The 16,440-nt window shown below is 55.8% G+C and overlaps 3 protein-coding genes and 1 long non-coding RNA gene across 4 annotated transcripts; 2 read left to right on the top strand and 2 right to left on the bottom strand.

Annotated features, from left to right (window-relative positions):
- The first annotated feature begins 11 nt into the window (after nt 1–11).
- On the top strand, nt 12–2,802 carry Pspn (persephin). The gene is made up of 2 exons (XM_006982278.4): nt 12–2,399; nt 2,486–2,802. Exons 1-2 carry the CDS (start codon nt 2,243–2,245, stop codon nt 2,800–2,802), a joined length of 474 nt encoding a protein of 157 aa, XP_006982340.1. The 5' UTR covers nt 12–2,242.
- A 34-nt stretch (nt 2,803–2,836) lies between these two features.
- Alkbh7 (alkB homolog 7) lies at nt 2,837–4,732 on the bottom strand. The gene is made up of 4 exons (XM_006982277.4): nt 4,503–4,732; nt 3,662–3,835; nt 3,413–3,537; nt 2,837–3,251 (listed from the first exon to the last, which is right to left on the bottom strand). Exons 1-4 carry the CDS (start codon nt 4,704–4,706, stop codon nt 3,089–3,091), a joined length of 666 nt encoding a protein of 221 aa, XP_006982339.1. The 5' UTR covers nt 4,707–4,732; the 3' UTR covers nt 2,837–3,088.
- A 99-nt stretch (nt 4,733–4,831) lies between these two features.
- LOC143270104 (uncharacterized) lies at nt 4,832–7,883 on the top strand. The gene is made up of 2 exons (XR_013047045.1): nt 4,832–5,564; nt 6,813–7,883. It is a non-coding gene; the product is annotated as an uncharacterized LOC143270104 (long non-coding RNA).
- On the bottom strand, nt 5,969–11,692 carry Clpp (caseinolytic mitochondrial matrix peptidase proteolytic subunit). The gene is made up of 6 exons (XM_006982276.4): nt 11,468–11,692; nt 11,300–11,371; nt 10,472–10,568; nt 8,936–9,123; nt 8,274–8,379; nt 5,969–6,276 (listed from the first exon to the last, which is right to left on the bottom strand). Exons 1-6 carry the CDS (start codon nt 11,651–11,653, stop codon nt 6,107–6,109), a joined length of 819 nt encoding a protein of 272 aa, XP_006982338.1. The 5' UTR covers nt 11,654–11,692; the 3' UTR covers nt 5,969–6,106.
- Nucleotides 11,693–16,440: the final 4,748 nt, after the last annotated feature.

Below are 16,440 nucleotides of genomic sequence, written 5' to 3'. Positions count from 1 at the left end.
TTCCGACCACGCCCCCAGCCCCTCACTGGGGATTCTAGGCGGGGCTCCACCCTGACCACGCCCCCAGCCCCTCACTGGGGATTCTAGGCGGGGCTCCACCCTGACCACGCCCCCAGCCCCTCACTGGGGATTCTAGGCGGGGCTCCACCCTGGCCAGCCTACCTTGTATCATTGTGTTGTGTAGGGTTTATGGTAGGCCTTGTCTGGGAGGGCTCGGCTTCTCAGTCCTTCAGGAGAGCAGGCCTGAGATCTGCTGTTGCTGCAGCACAAGTGATAAAATGTGGGACCCACATTTGTTACTCCAGCACTCCTGAGTGAGCTACGTGCCAGTCCTCTTTTTACTGTTGTAGTTGAGGCTGGCCTCGAACTCCTGATCCTCCCACCTCCACCTCTGGAGTGTTAGGATCACAGGTGTGCACCGCGGACAGGCACGGCTCTCTTACTTTGTAGTTGAGAAGGCCCTGCTGTGTAGTCCCAAATGCTAGGATGGCAGTCATGGCCCCTGCATACAGCCCAGTTTGCGGTTCTTGGCTCAGGCACTTCCTCTCATGGCCACTGGAATCCAAACCTATTCGTGGTGTTGGCACCTGGATGCTGTTTTCCATTTCCAAGGGACATTCCTGGGGTCCCCCTTATCTCCTGACAGGCCCAGAGATATATCTTGTCCAGGCCAGCCGGGCGTAGCTCAGGCAGAGTGCTTCACATTCTTGGGTGGTGACATGGCTGATTGGTCCTTGGCCTCAGCTCCTACCTTGAAAGCTGGGTCCTGAGCAGCCTGGGTGCAGGGAGGGCTTCCTCTCACTGGCAGCTGGACACCAGTGGAAAACCCACTCCCACACCTACTGCCCCTGGCTGGTGATGGGGAGTGGCTGAGAAAAGGGGCTAATCCCTAGGAATGTCCCTGCTCACTGGGCCTCCCTGCCCCACCTTCTGCTGGCCCTTTGGCCTGGGTCTAAGGCACCACCCACCCCAGGGCAGGCAGGTATGCAGAGCTGTGTAGTCAGGGGCAGAGCCTTACGTTCAGGGACCTATTTCAGACTGAATTCTGCACTCGACAACTGCTTTCAGTTCTGAGTCATTGCTGTTTCTTCTCCTTTTTGTGAGTCTCATGTAGCCCAGGCCGGCCTTGAGCTAGTGATGCTCCTGCCTCAGCCTCCCCAGTGCTGAAATGACAGGCCTGCACCATCATGTCATTTTATGCTGTGCTTTGTGTGGACCCCAGGGCTCCCAACATGCTCAGCAAGCATCCTACAAACTCAGCTCTAGCTGTGTGTGTGCGTGCGTGCGCGCGTGCGTGCGTGCGCGCGTGCGTGCGTGCGTGCATGCACACGCATGCAAAACTCTGGGATCAGGTCTCCATGTGGCTTCTGCAACTCTCAGGTCAGGTGGTGTGGCAAGGGCTTTTCCCTGCCAAGCTCTCACCACCACTTACTGTTTTGAGACGGTCTCACTCTAGCTTGTGCTGGCCACAACCTGCAGCAATCATGCCCCGGCCTCCTGAGTGAGCAGCATGCACTGCCATACCCAACATCAGTTTTATTCCTGTCTCCAAAACCCTTGGTTTGTTGTTGACCATGGCTGCTAGCTGGGTCTCATGGGTTCAGAAGTCGGCAGAACCTGTTCCTTCTTGGGAGTGATGGGACCCAGCAAGCTCCAGCCTCCCTTGGGCTCTGATGCACCAAAACCCAGATTGGCTATAGCTGTGGCTTTTCAGGTTGGCCTTCCAAGAACGGGAGTCCCAGCCCTTGGGTATCACCTAGACTCCCTTTTCCTGTTTTGATGCTGGCTCAGCCAGGCCCGGAGACAGGGGTACGATGTCTTAATCCTGGCTAAAGCCGAGATGGACGGATGCCCACTGACTCTTCCATCTGCCATGTGCCCTTCCCAGTCCCTATGGCCCCACACGGCCCACACTCCAGTACAAGACCTACAGCAGGCCTCCCGGTTTCCCTGCACTTCCCACCAAAAGCAGGTGGGGTGGGGACAGATTGGTGGCCAGCTCTAGGCTTGCTTCTGGCTAATGGTAGGACACTCATAAATCAGGGGAACCAGAAATGGGTCTATGGAATGTCTGGGCGGGTGAGCCATCAATTCTTAGGGGTGAGGAAGTGGGGACAAGGTGGGTGGGACCCCAGTGGCTTCCCTGAGCCAGGGTGCTGGCAGTGAGTTTAGTCCCCAGGGCAGGCAGAGAATAAATTGAGGGCCCCAGGGTCTCTCGGCATCCTGGGACCTCCCTGTCACAATGGCTGCGGGAAGACTGATGCTCATGTTTCTGCTGCTGCTGTTCGTGCACCTGGGCCTCGGCTGGAGCCCTGGTCCTCAAGGGGCTGCAGCGGCAGAAGATGAGATCTCATCTGAGGAGATGGCAGAGGCTGGAGAGACCTGGAAGCCCCATCAGGGTAAGAATTCCTGGGCGCCTCATGACTCCTAGTTCCTTCTCTTAAAGCCCTCATCTTGCCTCACACTCTGTTCTACCCTGTGCTAGGTAACAACCACGTCCGCCTTCCAAGAGCCCTGGCTGGGCCATGCCAGCTGTGGAGCCTGACCCTGCCGGTGGCTGAGCTGGGTCTGGGTTACGCCTCAGAGGAGAAGGTCATCTTCCGGTACTGTGCTGGCAGCTGCCCCCGAGAGGCCCGTACCCAGCACAGCCTGGTGCTGGCCCGGCTGCGAGGGCAGGGTCGAGCCCACGGTCAGCCCTGCTGCCAGCCCACCAGCTACGCTGACGTGACCTTCCTGGACGATCGTCACCGTTGGCGGCAGCTGCCTCAGCTCTCAGCCGCTGCCTGTGGCTGTGGTGGCTAGCTCTGGGCCTCGCAATCACAAGCATGAGACAGCCTGGGCTTTGAATGGGTCAGATGACATTTATTAGAAACTTGCATAAGTGAAGACGACAAGGGGACCTGGGACTGGGGATCAATTAATGCAATAAAAGAAATGTTCTAATGGCCTTAGGAGTGTGTGTGATGGGGTACCCCAGCAGCCACCAGGCTGTCTCTTGAGGGCCCTAGCCCTGGCAGATGGTAATTTGAAGATGCCCATGATATTCTTTTTCCAACTTTATTCACAAGTCCAGAGATTAGGCGTAGAGTCAGCAGGCTAGGGGTGGCTCTCCTGGCCTCCCTGGCCCCACTCCCTCAGGGAGGGAGCGGCAAATCACTGAGATGCGTCGGCCCCGGGGGACCCGGTGCTCCCCAAAAAATGATTCTTCATCTCGAAGGATTTCATGGGAGAAGTCGTATCGGGCTGAACCCCTGCAAGAAGAGACAGGCTGAGGGGCGGGTGGAGGGAGATCCTGCCCCTTCAGCATGTCTACACTTTTTCTGAGTGGTGGCAGCAGCTTCCTCTGCTGTGAGAGCACAAAGAGGCGTTAGAAGCACTTGGCCTCATCTGGGGCTTCTAGGCAAGGCATTACCTCAGAATGTAGAGGGAGCCTGGCTCCAGCAACAGTTCTAGCCACTGCTCAGGCTTCTGGGTGTGCACCAGCTTCATAACACTTGGGGACAGCAGAGAAAGACCAGCGATGGTGGATCCACAGAACTGGAAGAGGGGTACAGTGTGTGTGTGTGTGTGTGTGTGTGTGTGTCTGTCTGTCTGTCTCAGACCTGCCCTCCTGCCCACCCACATCCCGGCTGGGAGTTCTGAGGGTCTGCCTTCTGCCCACCTTGACACTGTCAACATGGGGCTTTATGTAGCCCCGAGGTTCCAGGTCCAATACGTGGACCAACGACAGCAGGGTCTGGTCAGGGCCAAAGGCAGCCGCCTGAACCCGCTGCAGGATAGCCTGGCTTGCATCGGACCAGCGGGATTTCTCCGTCTCCCTGAAGCCGTGGATGGCCTGCACAGAGAGCTCAGGTCATGACTGGGAACTTCAGGATAGGGAAATGAGGCAGAGTCCACAGGCAAGTAGTTTTCCAGCTTTAACTCACAATTCGGACTTTAAGCGGCTCAGCGAGGTCTCAACACTGCATCTGGTCTCCAGGCTCCAATTCCCAGTCCCCGGTGCTGGCCATCCCAGTAATCAGTGTCTGTGTCTCTGGGCTCAACTCAGTCCCACTCGAGCCCAGTGAGACCCCAACTGCTGGCACCCCCTCACCCGAGTCTTCTACCCTTAACTTTGTCAACACCCTGAGCTGCAGAACCTCATGTCTAAAGCGATCTTGCCCTTGCAGCCCATTCCTTCGAATGAATACTGCACCGCTCTATCCCCCTGAGCCCAACCCTCCCGGTTCACCTTCCCCAGCTCAGGCCCCTCTCCCCACACCCCCCAGCTGCAGGGCTCCCCCTCCCCAGCTCCGGCATCAAGGTCAGCCCTGTCCCATAGGACGTCGGAACTCTGTCCCTCCCGAGACGCCCAGCACCCGCCTCGTCCCACGCCGGAGCAGCCCGTCGCACGCTGCCGCCGGATCCACACGGGGGCCTGCTCAAGCACACCGCCCCTAGCCGGGCCGAGCCCCGCCCCGCGCTCGCTCGCTCGCCCTCCCCGACGCGGCCGAGCCCCTCACCGCGTCCCAGTGGTCGTACTCGTAGCGCCGGCGCCGCAGCTGGGGCTCCAGCTCGCGGGTCAGCGTGTCCTCCTCGGCCTGGCTCAGGAAGCCGGGCCGCACCACGGCCTCGTCGCGCAGGCGGCTGAGCACTGCGGGGTCCGAGCCGCGAACCCAGCCGCACCCGGAGAGCGCCCGCATCGCCAGCCGCCCGGGGCCCGCCATCTTCAGCCGGCCGCCTGGAGACGGGCCGCGCCCCCGCACGCCATTGGCTGGGGCCCGCCCCGAGCCCGCCCTCCACCGCACGCCATTGGCCGCGAGCGCGCCCACCCCATTGGCTGCGCGTCCAGTGTCGGCCCCGCCCCTGAGTCCTGATTCCATCTCTCAGGTTCGCGCCTGAGGTCCTGGGTCTGGGCTAACCCAGGCTTGGGGTCACGTGGGGCAAAGTCAAGGTTAGAGGTTCAACCGGTGTTGCTAGCACAGGCCCGGGGCCTTGCATCCAGCACACCCTGGTGGAGAGAGACGGACAACTTCAGGGTCAGCCTTGGCTACACTTGAGCTCGAGGCCAACCTGAACTACAGGAGATGCCGTCCAAAGAGTAAAAAACCAAGACGTTCCAACAAGGAAGACCCACTAATACAGCCCACACCACCCTGGTGACGCCTGGGCCCGCGAAGAGGGCTCAGCAGGTAAAGGCACCCGAGCCTGGTGGCTTTGGTTTGATCCCCAGGACCCACACACCCAGTGGAAGCAGAGAAGTCAATCCTGCAAGTCGTGCCCTGACGTCCACAGGGACGGACACTGGACCTGCCCCCTCTCCCACAAATAAACTGTTCCAGTTTTCCCTTTTAAGCTACATCTACATACCTGATCCTCTGCTTCCATTTTTAGTATAAAATCCACAAAATTTCCCCTACCATTCTTTCTGGCTCAGCCCGATTTGGAACCCTACGGCAAAGTGTCGGGTCTCCTGGGTCTGAGGATCAGTCCAGAGCCGCTGGTGGCTCCTCCATGTTGCTCCTGGTTGACCCTCCGGCCAACCATACTACCTAACTCTCCAGCGGCGCAGACAGGCTCAGCAGGTAAGACGTACATCTCTCAAGTTCCAGCACCCACAGGGGAGCTCCAGGGGACCCAACACCCTCTTCTGGACACCACGGGTACTGCACTCATGCGCACAAACCCACACATAATTGAAAATGCACACAATTATAGTTCTACCTGCTGGCTTTGGGCTAGTATACGGCATAAAAGTTTGCTAACAGCCACACACGGTGGAGCACAGCTTGAATCCCAGCACTCAGGAGGCAGAGGCAGGCGGATCTCTTGAGTTCGAGGCCAGCCTGGGCTACAGAGTGAGCTCCAGGACAGCCAGGGCTACACAGAGAAACCCTGTCTCGAAAAACAAAACAAAAGTGCTTTGTCATGGAGTCAAGGTTGAGAGGGGCCTGGGGTCTTGGAGAGGTGATCGAAGGTGCCTCAGACATGGGACAACGACCATAAAGGTTTAATTTAAAGTCACAGTGTCTCAGCCAGGAGGGCAGCCTCAACCCACATCTTCTCCAGGGGTACCTCTGGGCTCGGCAGTCCTGGGTCTCCACACTCCTGGAGATGAGGTCAGGCCCTAGGTACTGGCCGGGGCAGGAGGATCAGCCGGTGCTGTGGGAGTCTCCTTCTGTACCAGTTCTGGCTCATCCTCCCCATCCTGAGGTGGGTGGACCAGGACCTTGTCCAAGATGCCGAACTCTTGGGCCTCCATGGGGCTCATGTAGCGGTCCCTCTCCATGGCCGACTCTGGGGGGAAGCAGTACACACGGATGAGAGCAGAGACCTGGGAGGCTTTCCCCAAATTCCTGGGTTCAAGCCCCCACCAGTAGCAGGATGGTTTATGGAGCTGTGAGGATGGAAGCCCTACCCTGGGATCTGTGCCCTTACTAAAAGAGGCTTCTGCGGGAGGACCCAAAGCTCAAGGCCAGTCAGGGATACATGCCAAGGAGTTAAAAAAAAAAAAAAAAAGGAGCTCAATTGATAGAGCACTGGTCTAGCCTGCACTGGGCCCTGGTCCATCCCCAGAACCACCTGTAATTCCGGCAAAGCAAAGGATCTGAAGGTCAGAGGTCGCCTTCCAGGCACCAGCTGCTCCTGACCTTCCTGCTCCCAGGATCAGATACACATTCCTAGTATTTTAGCTCCCAGCCCATTATGATTTGTTCCGGCTCTGAGTTACATAAGACACGCACTCACTCAGACAATTCCTCTCCATGAGGCTTGGAACTTCTCTGTGTCTCAGTTTCCCCAGCAGTAAGAAATACATTTCTTTTTTTTTTCAGGCAGCTCACGTAGCCCAGGCTGGCCTCAAAGGGATGACTCCTGATTCTCCCGCCTGCACCTGACAAGTGCTGGGCCGACGGGTGCACCGGCGAGCCACACTGGTTTTATTTCCACTGACTACTCAAATACACTCGGGTTCTAGGACCCACACGGCGGAAGAGAATTGCCTCCTGAACACTGACTGCCCTCTGACCTCTACACGTCACAGTACGCATATGCCACACACACACCAATAAATACACCCAGGAAAAGGTCACGTGGTGCCATGTGGTGAATCTTAGGCTGAACGTATGTGACCAGCACCAAGATAGATGCAGGAATGGTGTGTGGGCCGGCAAGACTGCCTAGCAGGAGGCGGCGCTGGCCACCAATGGCCTGGAGTTCAATCACCGCGATGCACAAGGTGTCAGGAGAGCACTGATTTCCACAAACTGTCCTCTGACTTCCACACGTCCACTGTGGCAGGCACATGCTCCCCCCAAAAATGAAATCCCATAGGCACCAGGGAAACCCTGCCGGCACTCACCGGCACCCGCCGGCACCAGTAACCCTTGCTACCTTCCCCCACCCAGAATATCATCTGTCAAAACAGCGCGGCCCACCTGGGCCGGTCTTCGTGGCTGATATCTTTATTTTGGTCTGGGACTGAATCTTGCAGTAGTCCCTACATCAGTCTAGAACTCCCGATTCTCCTGCCTCCACCTCCCAGGGCTGGGATGACTGGTAGGTGCCACCACACCCAGCTTGCAGAGCTGATCTAAAGGGTCAGAAGAGGGGGTTTTAACCAGCGGGAATTCCGCCCAATAGGCTAGGGACTTTGCCAGTCCAGAAATCTATCCCCAGGGCTGGAGAAATGGTTCGCAGGTTAAGAGAACTTGATCTGGCAGAGGACCCAGGGTCAATCCTCAGCACCCACACAACTGACAAATATTTATAACTCTGGTTCGAGGGGATCTGACACCCTCTTGTGACCTCACAGGCACCAGGCACACATGCAATACAGACATACATGCTGGAGAAACACCTATACACATACAATAAACAATAAAATGAATTATTTAAAAAAAAAAGGAGTCGGGTTATATTAAAGGCATGTACCACCACCACCACCACTTGGCAAGAAATCTATACTTAAAGCACTCCTCCAGCCCCTCACTGGGGGATTCTAGGCGGGGCTCCGCCCTGACCACGCCCCCAGCCCCTCACTGGGGGATTCTAGATAGATGCTCCTCCCCCAGCCACACCCCCAGCCTTTAGAGACACTTGGCTATCAGCACTGGAAGGGGCCACAGGCACAGAGCATTTTAGGTTAGTGATTCTACTGAACACCCCAGGTCCAGGGTGAGCCCACTACGGTAATGTGGCTCTGAATGTCCAGGTGGGGAAGCCCTGGTTTAGGACAGTGCCAACGCACAAGAGTGCCAACGCACAGGAGTGTGCCCTGTGAGGCTGGTGCTCACCGATCACCTGCAGGCTCTGCTTGGTATGTTTGGCGTAGATGTTGTATAGCTGCTTTTTCAGCTTCATGATCTCCTCCGCCTGGATGGCGATGTCTGTGGCTTGGCCCTGAGAAGCAACTGGTAAGTTGAGGAAGAAGATGGAGCCTAGAACTGGAGTCCCCCTGACGGGATGCTAGAGGAAGCCATCCCGTGCTTCAGCCCTGCAGCTTCTGAGTGTTTCCATCCCGTTGATCTATTTTTCCTTTATTTCACTTTTCTTTTGTTTTGTGACAGAGTCTCTCTCTATAGCAATGGCTGTCCTGGAACTTGCCCTGTAGACCAGGCTGGCCTCAAACTCAAGAGATCCACCTGCCTCCCAAGTGCTGGGATTAAAGGCATTCTCCCAACACACCCAGCTCTGTTTTTTGTTTTTTATCGTTTCCTCTGGTGCTGGAGATGGAACCCAGAGTCTTTTCCGTGCTTAGCAGGCATTCTACCCCTGAGGAGCAGCTTCCCAGCCATGAAAACAGTGGCAGTCAGGAGGCAGAGGCAGGCAGATCTCGGTGGGTTAGAGGCTGGCCTGGTCTACAGAGTGAGCTGTGGCTACATGGTGAGACCCTGTCTCCAACAAAGAAAGAACAGTGGCCTAGACTTCCTCCCACATCCCTGCAGGACATACTCACCCTGGCCCCTCCGGAGGGCTGGTGGATCATGATTCTGGAATTAGGCAGCGAGTGGCGCATGCCCGGGCTGCCAGCCGCAAGCAGCAGGGAGCCCATGCTGGCAGCCTGTCCAACACACCACGTGCAGATGGGGTTCAGAATGTACTGCATCGTGTCGTAGATGGCCAGGCCCGCAGTCACCACGCCACCTGCAGGCAGTGGAGCAAGTCAGGCCCAGTGGGGTCCTCCCCCACCCCAGTACCGTTCCAGCAAGCTCCGGGTGCAAACGCCATCAGGAGTAGGTGGGTGACGGGAATGAGACAGGTCACAAGGAGAGTCCTTCCTTCAGAATCAGCTATGGTCACATACGTACATGGGACAAAACACACACACACACACCAAAGGCTCTGCCAGTCACCTCCTGGTCAGGCCATATGTCCCCATGTAGGGCCAGCCACTCCTGCTTTCTAAGGCACCCTTGCCCTGCGTAGATCGGAGGTAAGCATCCTTACCTGCCACTCGAAGCTTTGGTGAGAAGAGAAATGAGTCTACCGTGTAGAACACTCTGTGAGAGGTGCCTGGCCTGAGGAGCCTAATTAACACTGCCCATCCTTGGGCTGTTGAGAAGGATCAGCCAGTAACAGAGCTCCTCACCACGTCTGAGAACCCGAGTCCAATTCCCAGGACCCACATGATGGAAGGAGAGAACTGACTCCCAGAGGTTGTCCTCTGACCTCTGTGTGCGCACAGTGGCATGCACGAGCCCATCGACCCACACACTCATGTAAATAAATGTCATCCGATGTTGTTCTTTTCTTTTTTTGGTTTTTTGAGACAGGGTTTCTCTGTGTAGTTTTGGTGCCTGTCCTGGATCTTGCTCTGTAGACCAGGCTGGCTCTGCCCTCTGAGTGCTGGGATTAAAGGCGTGCGCCACCACCGCTGGCCTAATGTTTTTCTTGAAAATCAACTATTTCTGCAGAGTGTGGTGGCTCGTGCCTGCCATCCCAACCGAAGTGAGAGAACTGTAGAGAATCTGGCTACCCAGTGAAAGTTGTACGTTGATTCCCAAAATAGACACGGCAGCACATGCCCGTGACCCCTGCACTGGGGAGGTGGAGACTGGAGGACCCTCGGGGCTCACTGACCAGCTAGACTAGCAGTGACAGACGCTTTTGGAGAGATTTCAATTAATCAGTTAATTAGTTCTTTGTTTTTTCCCAAGACAGGGTTTCTCTGTGTAGCCCTGGCTGTCCTAGAACTTGCTTTGTAGACGAGGCGGGCCTCTAGAAATCCGCCTGTCTCTGCCTACTTAATGCTGGGATTAAAGGTGTACACCACCACACCTGGCTAAAAATCCTAAATTTCTGTGTAGCCCTGGCTGTCCTAGAACTCAGAGATCTGCCTGCCTCTGCTTCCCAAGTGCAAGAATGAAAGGCAGGTGCCGCCCTGCCATGCTTGGAGCGATTTTAAGTTTTAGATTCTGCGGAAAGCTGCTTCACATCTATTCTCCAGAGAGGGGATATTCCCGACCCCACAACCAGGCCAGGCCCTGCTCACCTGGGCTGTTGATGTACATGTGAATGGGTTTCTTGTTGCTTTCAGACTGTAAGAACAGCAGCTGGGCGATGACCAGGCTGGCGACACTGTCATCAATCTGTGGGGGGAGGGCACAGTTGTCCCCAGGGTGAAGATGGGCTAGATGGAGGCTGAAGGAGCCAGGAACCCGAATTTGAGCATAGGAAGGGGATGGTCAGGGAGCCCCAGACTGGAAGCCAATAGGCTGAGGACAGGGCTGGGATGTGGTGTAGCAGGTACAGCGCTCATCTAGCATGCCCGAGGATCTGGGTTCAAGCATTGCCTAGACCTGGTGTGGCGGTACACACCGGTCATCCCAGCACTTGGGAGCTGGAGACAAGAGGATTGGGTGGGGTTCAAAGACCGGGTCTCAAAAAACCAACGAGCTGACGGGGGCCGTGGCTCAGTACGCAGAATGTCAGCACTGAGTCCCAGCGCCAGCACTGCATAAACCTGGTGTGGTGGTACACCTTCATCCCAGCCCTAAGTGTCATCCTCAGCTACACAGGGGTTCAAGGCCAGCCTGAGACCCTGTCTCAGAAGACTTCAAAACAAAGACTGGCTGCCAACAGCAGTCTACGGTGGTGATGCACACGCGAAACCCAACATTTGGGAAGCTGAGACGGCACGGTGGAAACTGGCCTGGACTACACAGCAAGAGCTTGGCTCCAATGAAAATGAATGTTTAAGGTCAAGGACTAGGGTCTAGGAGGTCACCAGGGACGAGGGGGAGGGGGTGGGGCACAGCTTGACAAGGTGGGAAATGCTGGAGACAGCTAGGTGTCTCCAGGGCGCACCGGGGTCGCTCACCGGGCCCATGACGCACACGATGCGTTCCCGCAGGAGCCTCGAGTATATGTCATAAGCGCGCTCGCCTCGCCCCTGGTGGGGAAGAACGGAGGTGAAAGGTCAGCGACCCTTGCACGCCGCCCTCCGCCCTTCAAGCCTCCACACCATGTCCCCACCAGGCCCCCGTACCGTCTGTTCCACAACTATAGGGATGAGCGGGAAAGCTCGCGTAGCAGTGCCATGCAGACTCCTCTGCAGGGGTGAGCCGCTCCCAGCAGTACATGGCGGGGAGAAACGCACGGCAAAGCGAGACAAGACAGCGCCATATCCGCCCGCAGCTACCCGGGCCTCCCCCAGCAGCACTCGGGGCCACATGCCGCCGCGCGCCCCGACTCGGCTTCCGGAACTACAACTCCCGGCGTGCTTTGCGGGAGCGCCCGCCCGCCCGTTTCCGGGAACTGAGTGGGCGGGGCTGCGGAAGGCGGGAGTAAGTCTGTGGGCGGCGTCTTCACCGGAAGTAGGCGTTCGAATGACTAGGGATGCCCACGTCTCCGTCCCATGCAGGTTCCTACTCGGGGCCTCTCCGTTCCCCGGCGTCCACGCGGGAAGCAGCGCACGGCGGGGTGAGGCTAGGCCTGGGTGAGACGCCTGCCCGCCACCATTGCTCCCGCAGCAATCTTCAGGTGCTCGTGCCGGCCCGCCGCCTGTCCGGCTTCCGGAACTACAATTCCCAGCTGCTTTGCGCCCATGACTCCCGGGCATCGGGCTCTCTCGAAAAAAGAGAGTGGGATTTATGCCGGAAGTAGAGCTCAGGGTTCGCTGAGGAATTTATTAAACAATGCAGTTTAGGGAGTGAGGCTCTTGGAGACCTCGAGGGACCCCAGAACAGGAGGCCTGAATCTTGCCGGAGGCACCGGATGTCCGCTAGACCTGTATTCGTCCTCAGAGGGTACTCAGCATTCCAGGAACGTCCCCTTTGTTCTGGTGGAGGCTCCACCTCCCCTCCCCTCCCCCGAAACACAGCTCCTCCCCCAGAGATGCTCAAGGCCACGCCCACAAGGTATTTAGACTGCACCCCGGAAAACAGACACGAGGTTTTTTGGTCTCTGTTCCCCGTCTCCTCTCTGGGTGGCTGGAGAAATCATGCAGGAGTGCTTTACCCATTAAACCGGGGCTTTTTCTGATTTGGTCTGATTTGGATCGCTGCGTCGGCAGAGAGGGTTATCGGTGTGCAGAAACTTTCCACCTTTATCGTCCCATTCCGAGTGGGACTTGGGGGTAGGTGGACAGTCAGATGCACGGTCCTCCACCTTGAGAAAGACTGTCAGGTCCCATAAACTCCCTCCAGGGCCACACCTCCATTGTTCTCCAGCCTAGCCTGGGCCCACGCTGCTTCCTCACTCAGAGTGGGAAGTCCTTGAAAGAGGTGAGGCTGAGCCGTCCAGCAGATAGATGCTCAGCCATTCAGATGACATCATGGCTCCTTGTCAGTCACCTATGCGCATTCACCTGACTCCAGTAGCCACACCTCCTTTTACATGGGGCTCCCCTCTGCCCTGTGCTGGGCTCTTTCACAACACACCTATATCAGGCTGAGACATCGTGTGTGCAGAAACTGCCTTTGCTTCCACCCCAGGCGCATTCTGGAACTTTCCCAATTAACTGTTGCCTGATGTAACTATTACTTAAGGAAGTTGCACCGATTGATCTTTTTGGTTTTGTCTTTTATGTGTGTGGAACAAGAGCTTCATAGGGAGACATTCTACACAGTGGTTCATCTCCATTCCCAAAGGCAAACCTTGCCCCCCAGCCCCTCACTGGGGATTCTAGGCGGGCCTCCACCCTGACCACGCCCCCAGACCCTCATTGGGGATTCTAGGCGGGGCTCCACCCTGACCACGCCCCCAGACCCTCACTGGGGATTCTAGGCGGGCCTCCACCCTGACCACACCCCCAGACCCTCATTGGGGATTCTAGGCGGGGCTCCACCCTGACCACGCCCCCAGACCCTCACTGGGGATTCTAGGCGGGGCTCCACCCTGACCACGCCCCCAGCCCCTCACTGGGGATCCTAGGCGGGGCTCCACCCTGACCACACCCCCAGCCCCTCACTGGAGAATTCTCGGTGGAGCCTTGCTTCTACCTTTGAGCCATGCCAGCCCCATATTATCTTATATAATATGCTAAGCCACCCCAAGAAACAGGAACTACTTCATCTCCAAGTCACTAAAAGAAAAATGAAGCCCAGAGATGTTAAGCAATTTATTCTAGGCGAAATAGCTAGCAAATAATAGACTGAGGCAAGCTGCTGAATTCCTGAATCTCACTGTCCTTGCCTGTAAAACAGGAGTCTCTGGTGTGTCCCAGGATTCCTGAAAGATTTCCTGGGCAGCCTCTTGTTCCCTGAGGAAGATACATTTTGGTAACTGGAGACCTGCATTTAAATTTCGCACAAAGGCCAGAAATGTTTCCTCCCAGAGCTCTCCAAACAACACAGGCTCTTGCCGTGGCGTTTGGTTGCCCACCATAATCAGGTGACAGGACTCCGTTGCAGGATGGAGAAGTCAGGCTGGAACTGACCTGGGGCTTCCTCCCTGCCAGTCCGATCTCATAGTGCCAGAAGGTGACATTCAGTCCGTTGCGGAGAGAAGGCATCAGTGGTCTTATCCAGTTGTGGACCCTGACTGCTACCACTCTGCCCCGCGGCAGGATGGCGACCCTGGGCAGCAGTGGCGTGGGAGCTACAGGGGCAGCCAGCAGCCTCCCGGTTGGGTTCAAGGTTGCTCTACAGGGGAACCATGCTTGGTGCTGTGAGCCGACCAGAGCCCACGCTCCGAAGTCACAGGCAAGGAGAGAAACTTACCTCTCATTGCTTGCTGGACGTGAGCAATTCGGGATGTTCGTGTTCTCAGGGACTCACAACTCAGTGCAGGGAAGCAGCAGCTGCGAGTGCTCGGCCCTCAGTGGGCACCACGGCCCCTCAAGGCCGGGGAACTTCACAGAAGAGCTGGAGGGTGGGTGGGACAAGGGCTGTGAGGAGATGTCTATGAACACTCCGGACCTCACAGCAGCCCTGGCTACCTGGACAAGATCAGGGCAGCCAGATCAGTCAGTATTCCAGCAGGCCGCAGTTACTGCTCTCGGTAGGTTACAAAACAGGACTTGAAGCCGGGCGGTGGTGGTGCAGGCCTTTAACCTGGTTGGGGGAGCTCTGCCGGAGTGTTGGGAGGAACAGGAATGGATCTGAATAAAACACTTCACATAAATGTATGGAGTTGTTAAAGAATAAAACAAAAACAGTTAAAAGAAGCCAGGGCATGGTGGTACACATTTTTTCCTTTTTCTTTTACTTTCTTTCTTTCTTTCTTTCTTTCTTTCTTTCTTTCTTTCTTTCTTTCTTTCTTTCTTTCTTTCTTCCTTTCTCTCTTCCTTTCTCTCTTTCTTTTCTTTCTTTTTTTGTTAGTTTCCTTTTGTTTTTTTTTCGAGACAGGATTTCTTTGTGTAGTTTTGGAGTCTTTTTTTTGGCGGGGGTGGGGTGAGGTAGGGGGTGGGGTGGGGTTGAGACAGGGTTTCAATGTGTAGCCCTGGCTGTCCTGGAACGCACTCTGTAGACTAGACTGGCTTTGAACTCAGATCCGCCTGCCTCTTCTGGGATTAAAGGCCTGTGCCACATGGCCTGGCTTTTCTTCCCCCCTAGAACTCACTTATGTAGACCTGGCTGTGTTCAACTCGGAGATCTGTCTGGCTCTGCCTTTCAAATGCTAGGACTAAAGGTGTGCACCACCATACCCCGATTTGTGGAACACATCTTTAATTCCAGCACTCAGAAGGCAGAGGCAGGAGGATCTTGAGTTCAAGGACAGCCTGGGTTATATTGTGAGTCCCAAGCCAGCCAGGGCTAAATAGTCTCAAAAAAAAAAAAAAAAAAAAAAAAGTAATAACAAAACACCTGTATCTTGTTGATTTTGAGTGTTTATTGTTATTATTTTTAATTGTGGGGGTGTGGGGATGTGCAAGGAGCGGAAAGGTGTGTGAGATCCCTGGAGCTGAAAGTACAGATGGTTGGGAGCCGCCTGAGGCGGGTGCTGGGGACCAAACCCAGGCCCAAGTGGGAACAGCAAGTGCTCTCAACTGCTGTATCACCCCTGCACTCTCGGAATGTCCCTATTCAAACCTCAGTGAACTGAAGGTCTCACTCTGTAGCCCAGGCTGGCCCGGAGTTCATGGCAATCCGCCTCCCTCAGCCTCAGGACTACTGGGGTGGTGGGCATGCAGCACCAAGCCAGGCTCACTGCCAATAGGTCTTGTTCCTTTTCACTTATGAATTGTTTAAGACAAAAAGCCTTTGTCAGACCATTGGATCTTTCTGGAATGCAGTAACCATACTTTCCCTCATAATCCTTTCCAAACAAGCTGAAGTTCTGAGGGGTGTGGAGGGGTCGGAATCCCCTTCTGCTCTTCAAAGGGTTATGACGTTTCCTTATTTGGTGTTTTTTGTCTGAGACAGGGTGTCCTGTAGCCCAGGCTGGCCTGGAATTTACTGTTGCCAAGGCTGGCTTCCAGTTCCAGAGCCTCTTTCCTGAGGTCTAGGATGACAGACAGGAGCTGCCACTGTCTTTCCTTTGGAATCCGGTAACTAAGCCCGTGATAGCTGAGTGATTTACACACAGGGAAAGGAGGAGAAACCCCGAGGAATCCAGGTCAAGGCTATTCAAACCAGATTAAACCAGATTAAAATCTACAGATGTCAATAGCACCAACTCTTTGATTTTGAAAGTAGAGTTACATAATAAACAGCACCAGTGTGGCGTTGGCTTGTCCCTGTGGGAACAGCCGTCCTGGCAAGACAGCCGTCACCGCCACCGCGGTCTCGGCGAGCCGGTGGCGGTGCCTCAGATCTGCCGTCCTCACACTCAGGAGGTGGAGGCAGGCGGGGCAGGAGCTGAGGGGCAGCCTTAGCTACTTAGTGAGTTTGAGGCCAGCCCACTGGGCAAGGGGAGAAGCAGGAGGGTGGGGGAGAGGAAAGGAAGAAAGAGAAAGAAGAAAGCTGTTGCCTGAACTTTTCTCTGTGAGATGTGAACAAATGTCACTCACCTTGCACAGGACACCTGGGAACTGCCCCACCTCAGTCTGGCCTGGTGAACAGGTGGCTTGGGTCACTC

The sequence above is a fragment of the Peromyscus maniculatus genome, chromosome 22, assembly GCF_049852395.1.
Source record: "Peromyscus maniculatus bairdii isolate BWxNUB_F1_BW_parent chromosome 22, HU_Pman_BW_mat_3.1, whole genome shotgun sequence".
In the NCBI taxonomy this organism is placed as follows: Eukaryota; Metazoa; Chordata; class Mammalia; order Rodentia; family Cricetidae; genus Peromyscus; species Peromyscus maniculatus.
This window is presented reverse-complemented; position numbering and strand designations above follow the sequence as displayed.

Excerpts from the sequence above, each read along its gene's own strand:
- Pspn (XM_006982278.4), top strand. The coding sequence starts at position 2,243 with ATGGCTGCGGGAAGACTGATGCTCATGTTTCTGCTGCTGCTGTTCGTG. Across the intron at positions 2,400-2,485 it reads GACCTGGAAGCCCCATCAGG|GTAACAACCACGTCCGCCTT; the intron begins GTAAGAATTCCT and ends ACCCTGTGCTAG.
- Alkbh7 (XM_006982277.4), bottom strand. The coding sequence starts at position 4,706 with ATGGCGGGCCCCGGGCGGCTGGCGATGCGGGCGCTCTCCGGGTGCGGC. Across the intron at positions 3,836-4,502 it reads AGTACGACCACTGGGACGCG|GCCATCCACGGCTTCAGGGA; the intron begins GTGAGGGGCTCG and ends CTCTCTGTGCAG. Across the intron at positions 3,538-3,661 it reads CCCATGTTGACAGTGTCAAG|TTCTGTGGATCCACCATCGC; the intron begins GTGGGCAGAAGG and ends CCCCTCTTCCAG.
- Clpp (XM_006982276.4), bottom strand. The coding sequence starts at position 11,653 with ATGTGGCCCCGAGTGCTGCTGGGGGAGGCCCGGGTAGCTGCGGGCGGA. Across the intron at positions 9,124-10,471 it reads CATGTACATCAACAGCCCAG|GTGGCGTGGTGACTGCGGGC; the intron begins GTGAGCAGGGCC and ends CACTGCCTGCAG. Across the intron at positions 6,277-8,273 it reads GCAGAGCCTGCAGGTGATCG|AGTCGGCCATGGAGAGGGAC; the intron begins GTGAGCACCAGC and ends GCTTCCCCCCAG.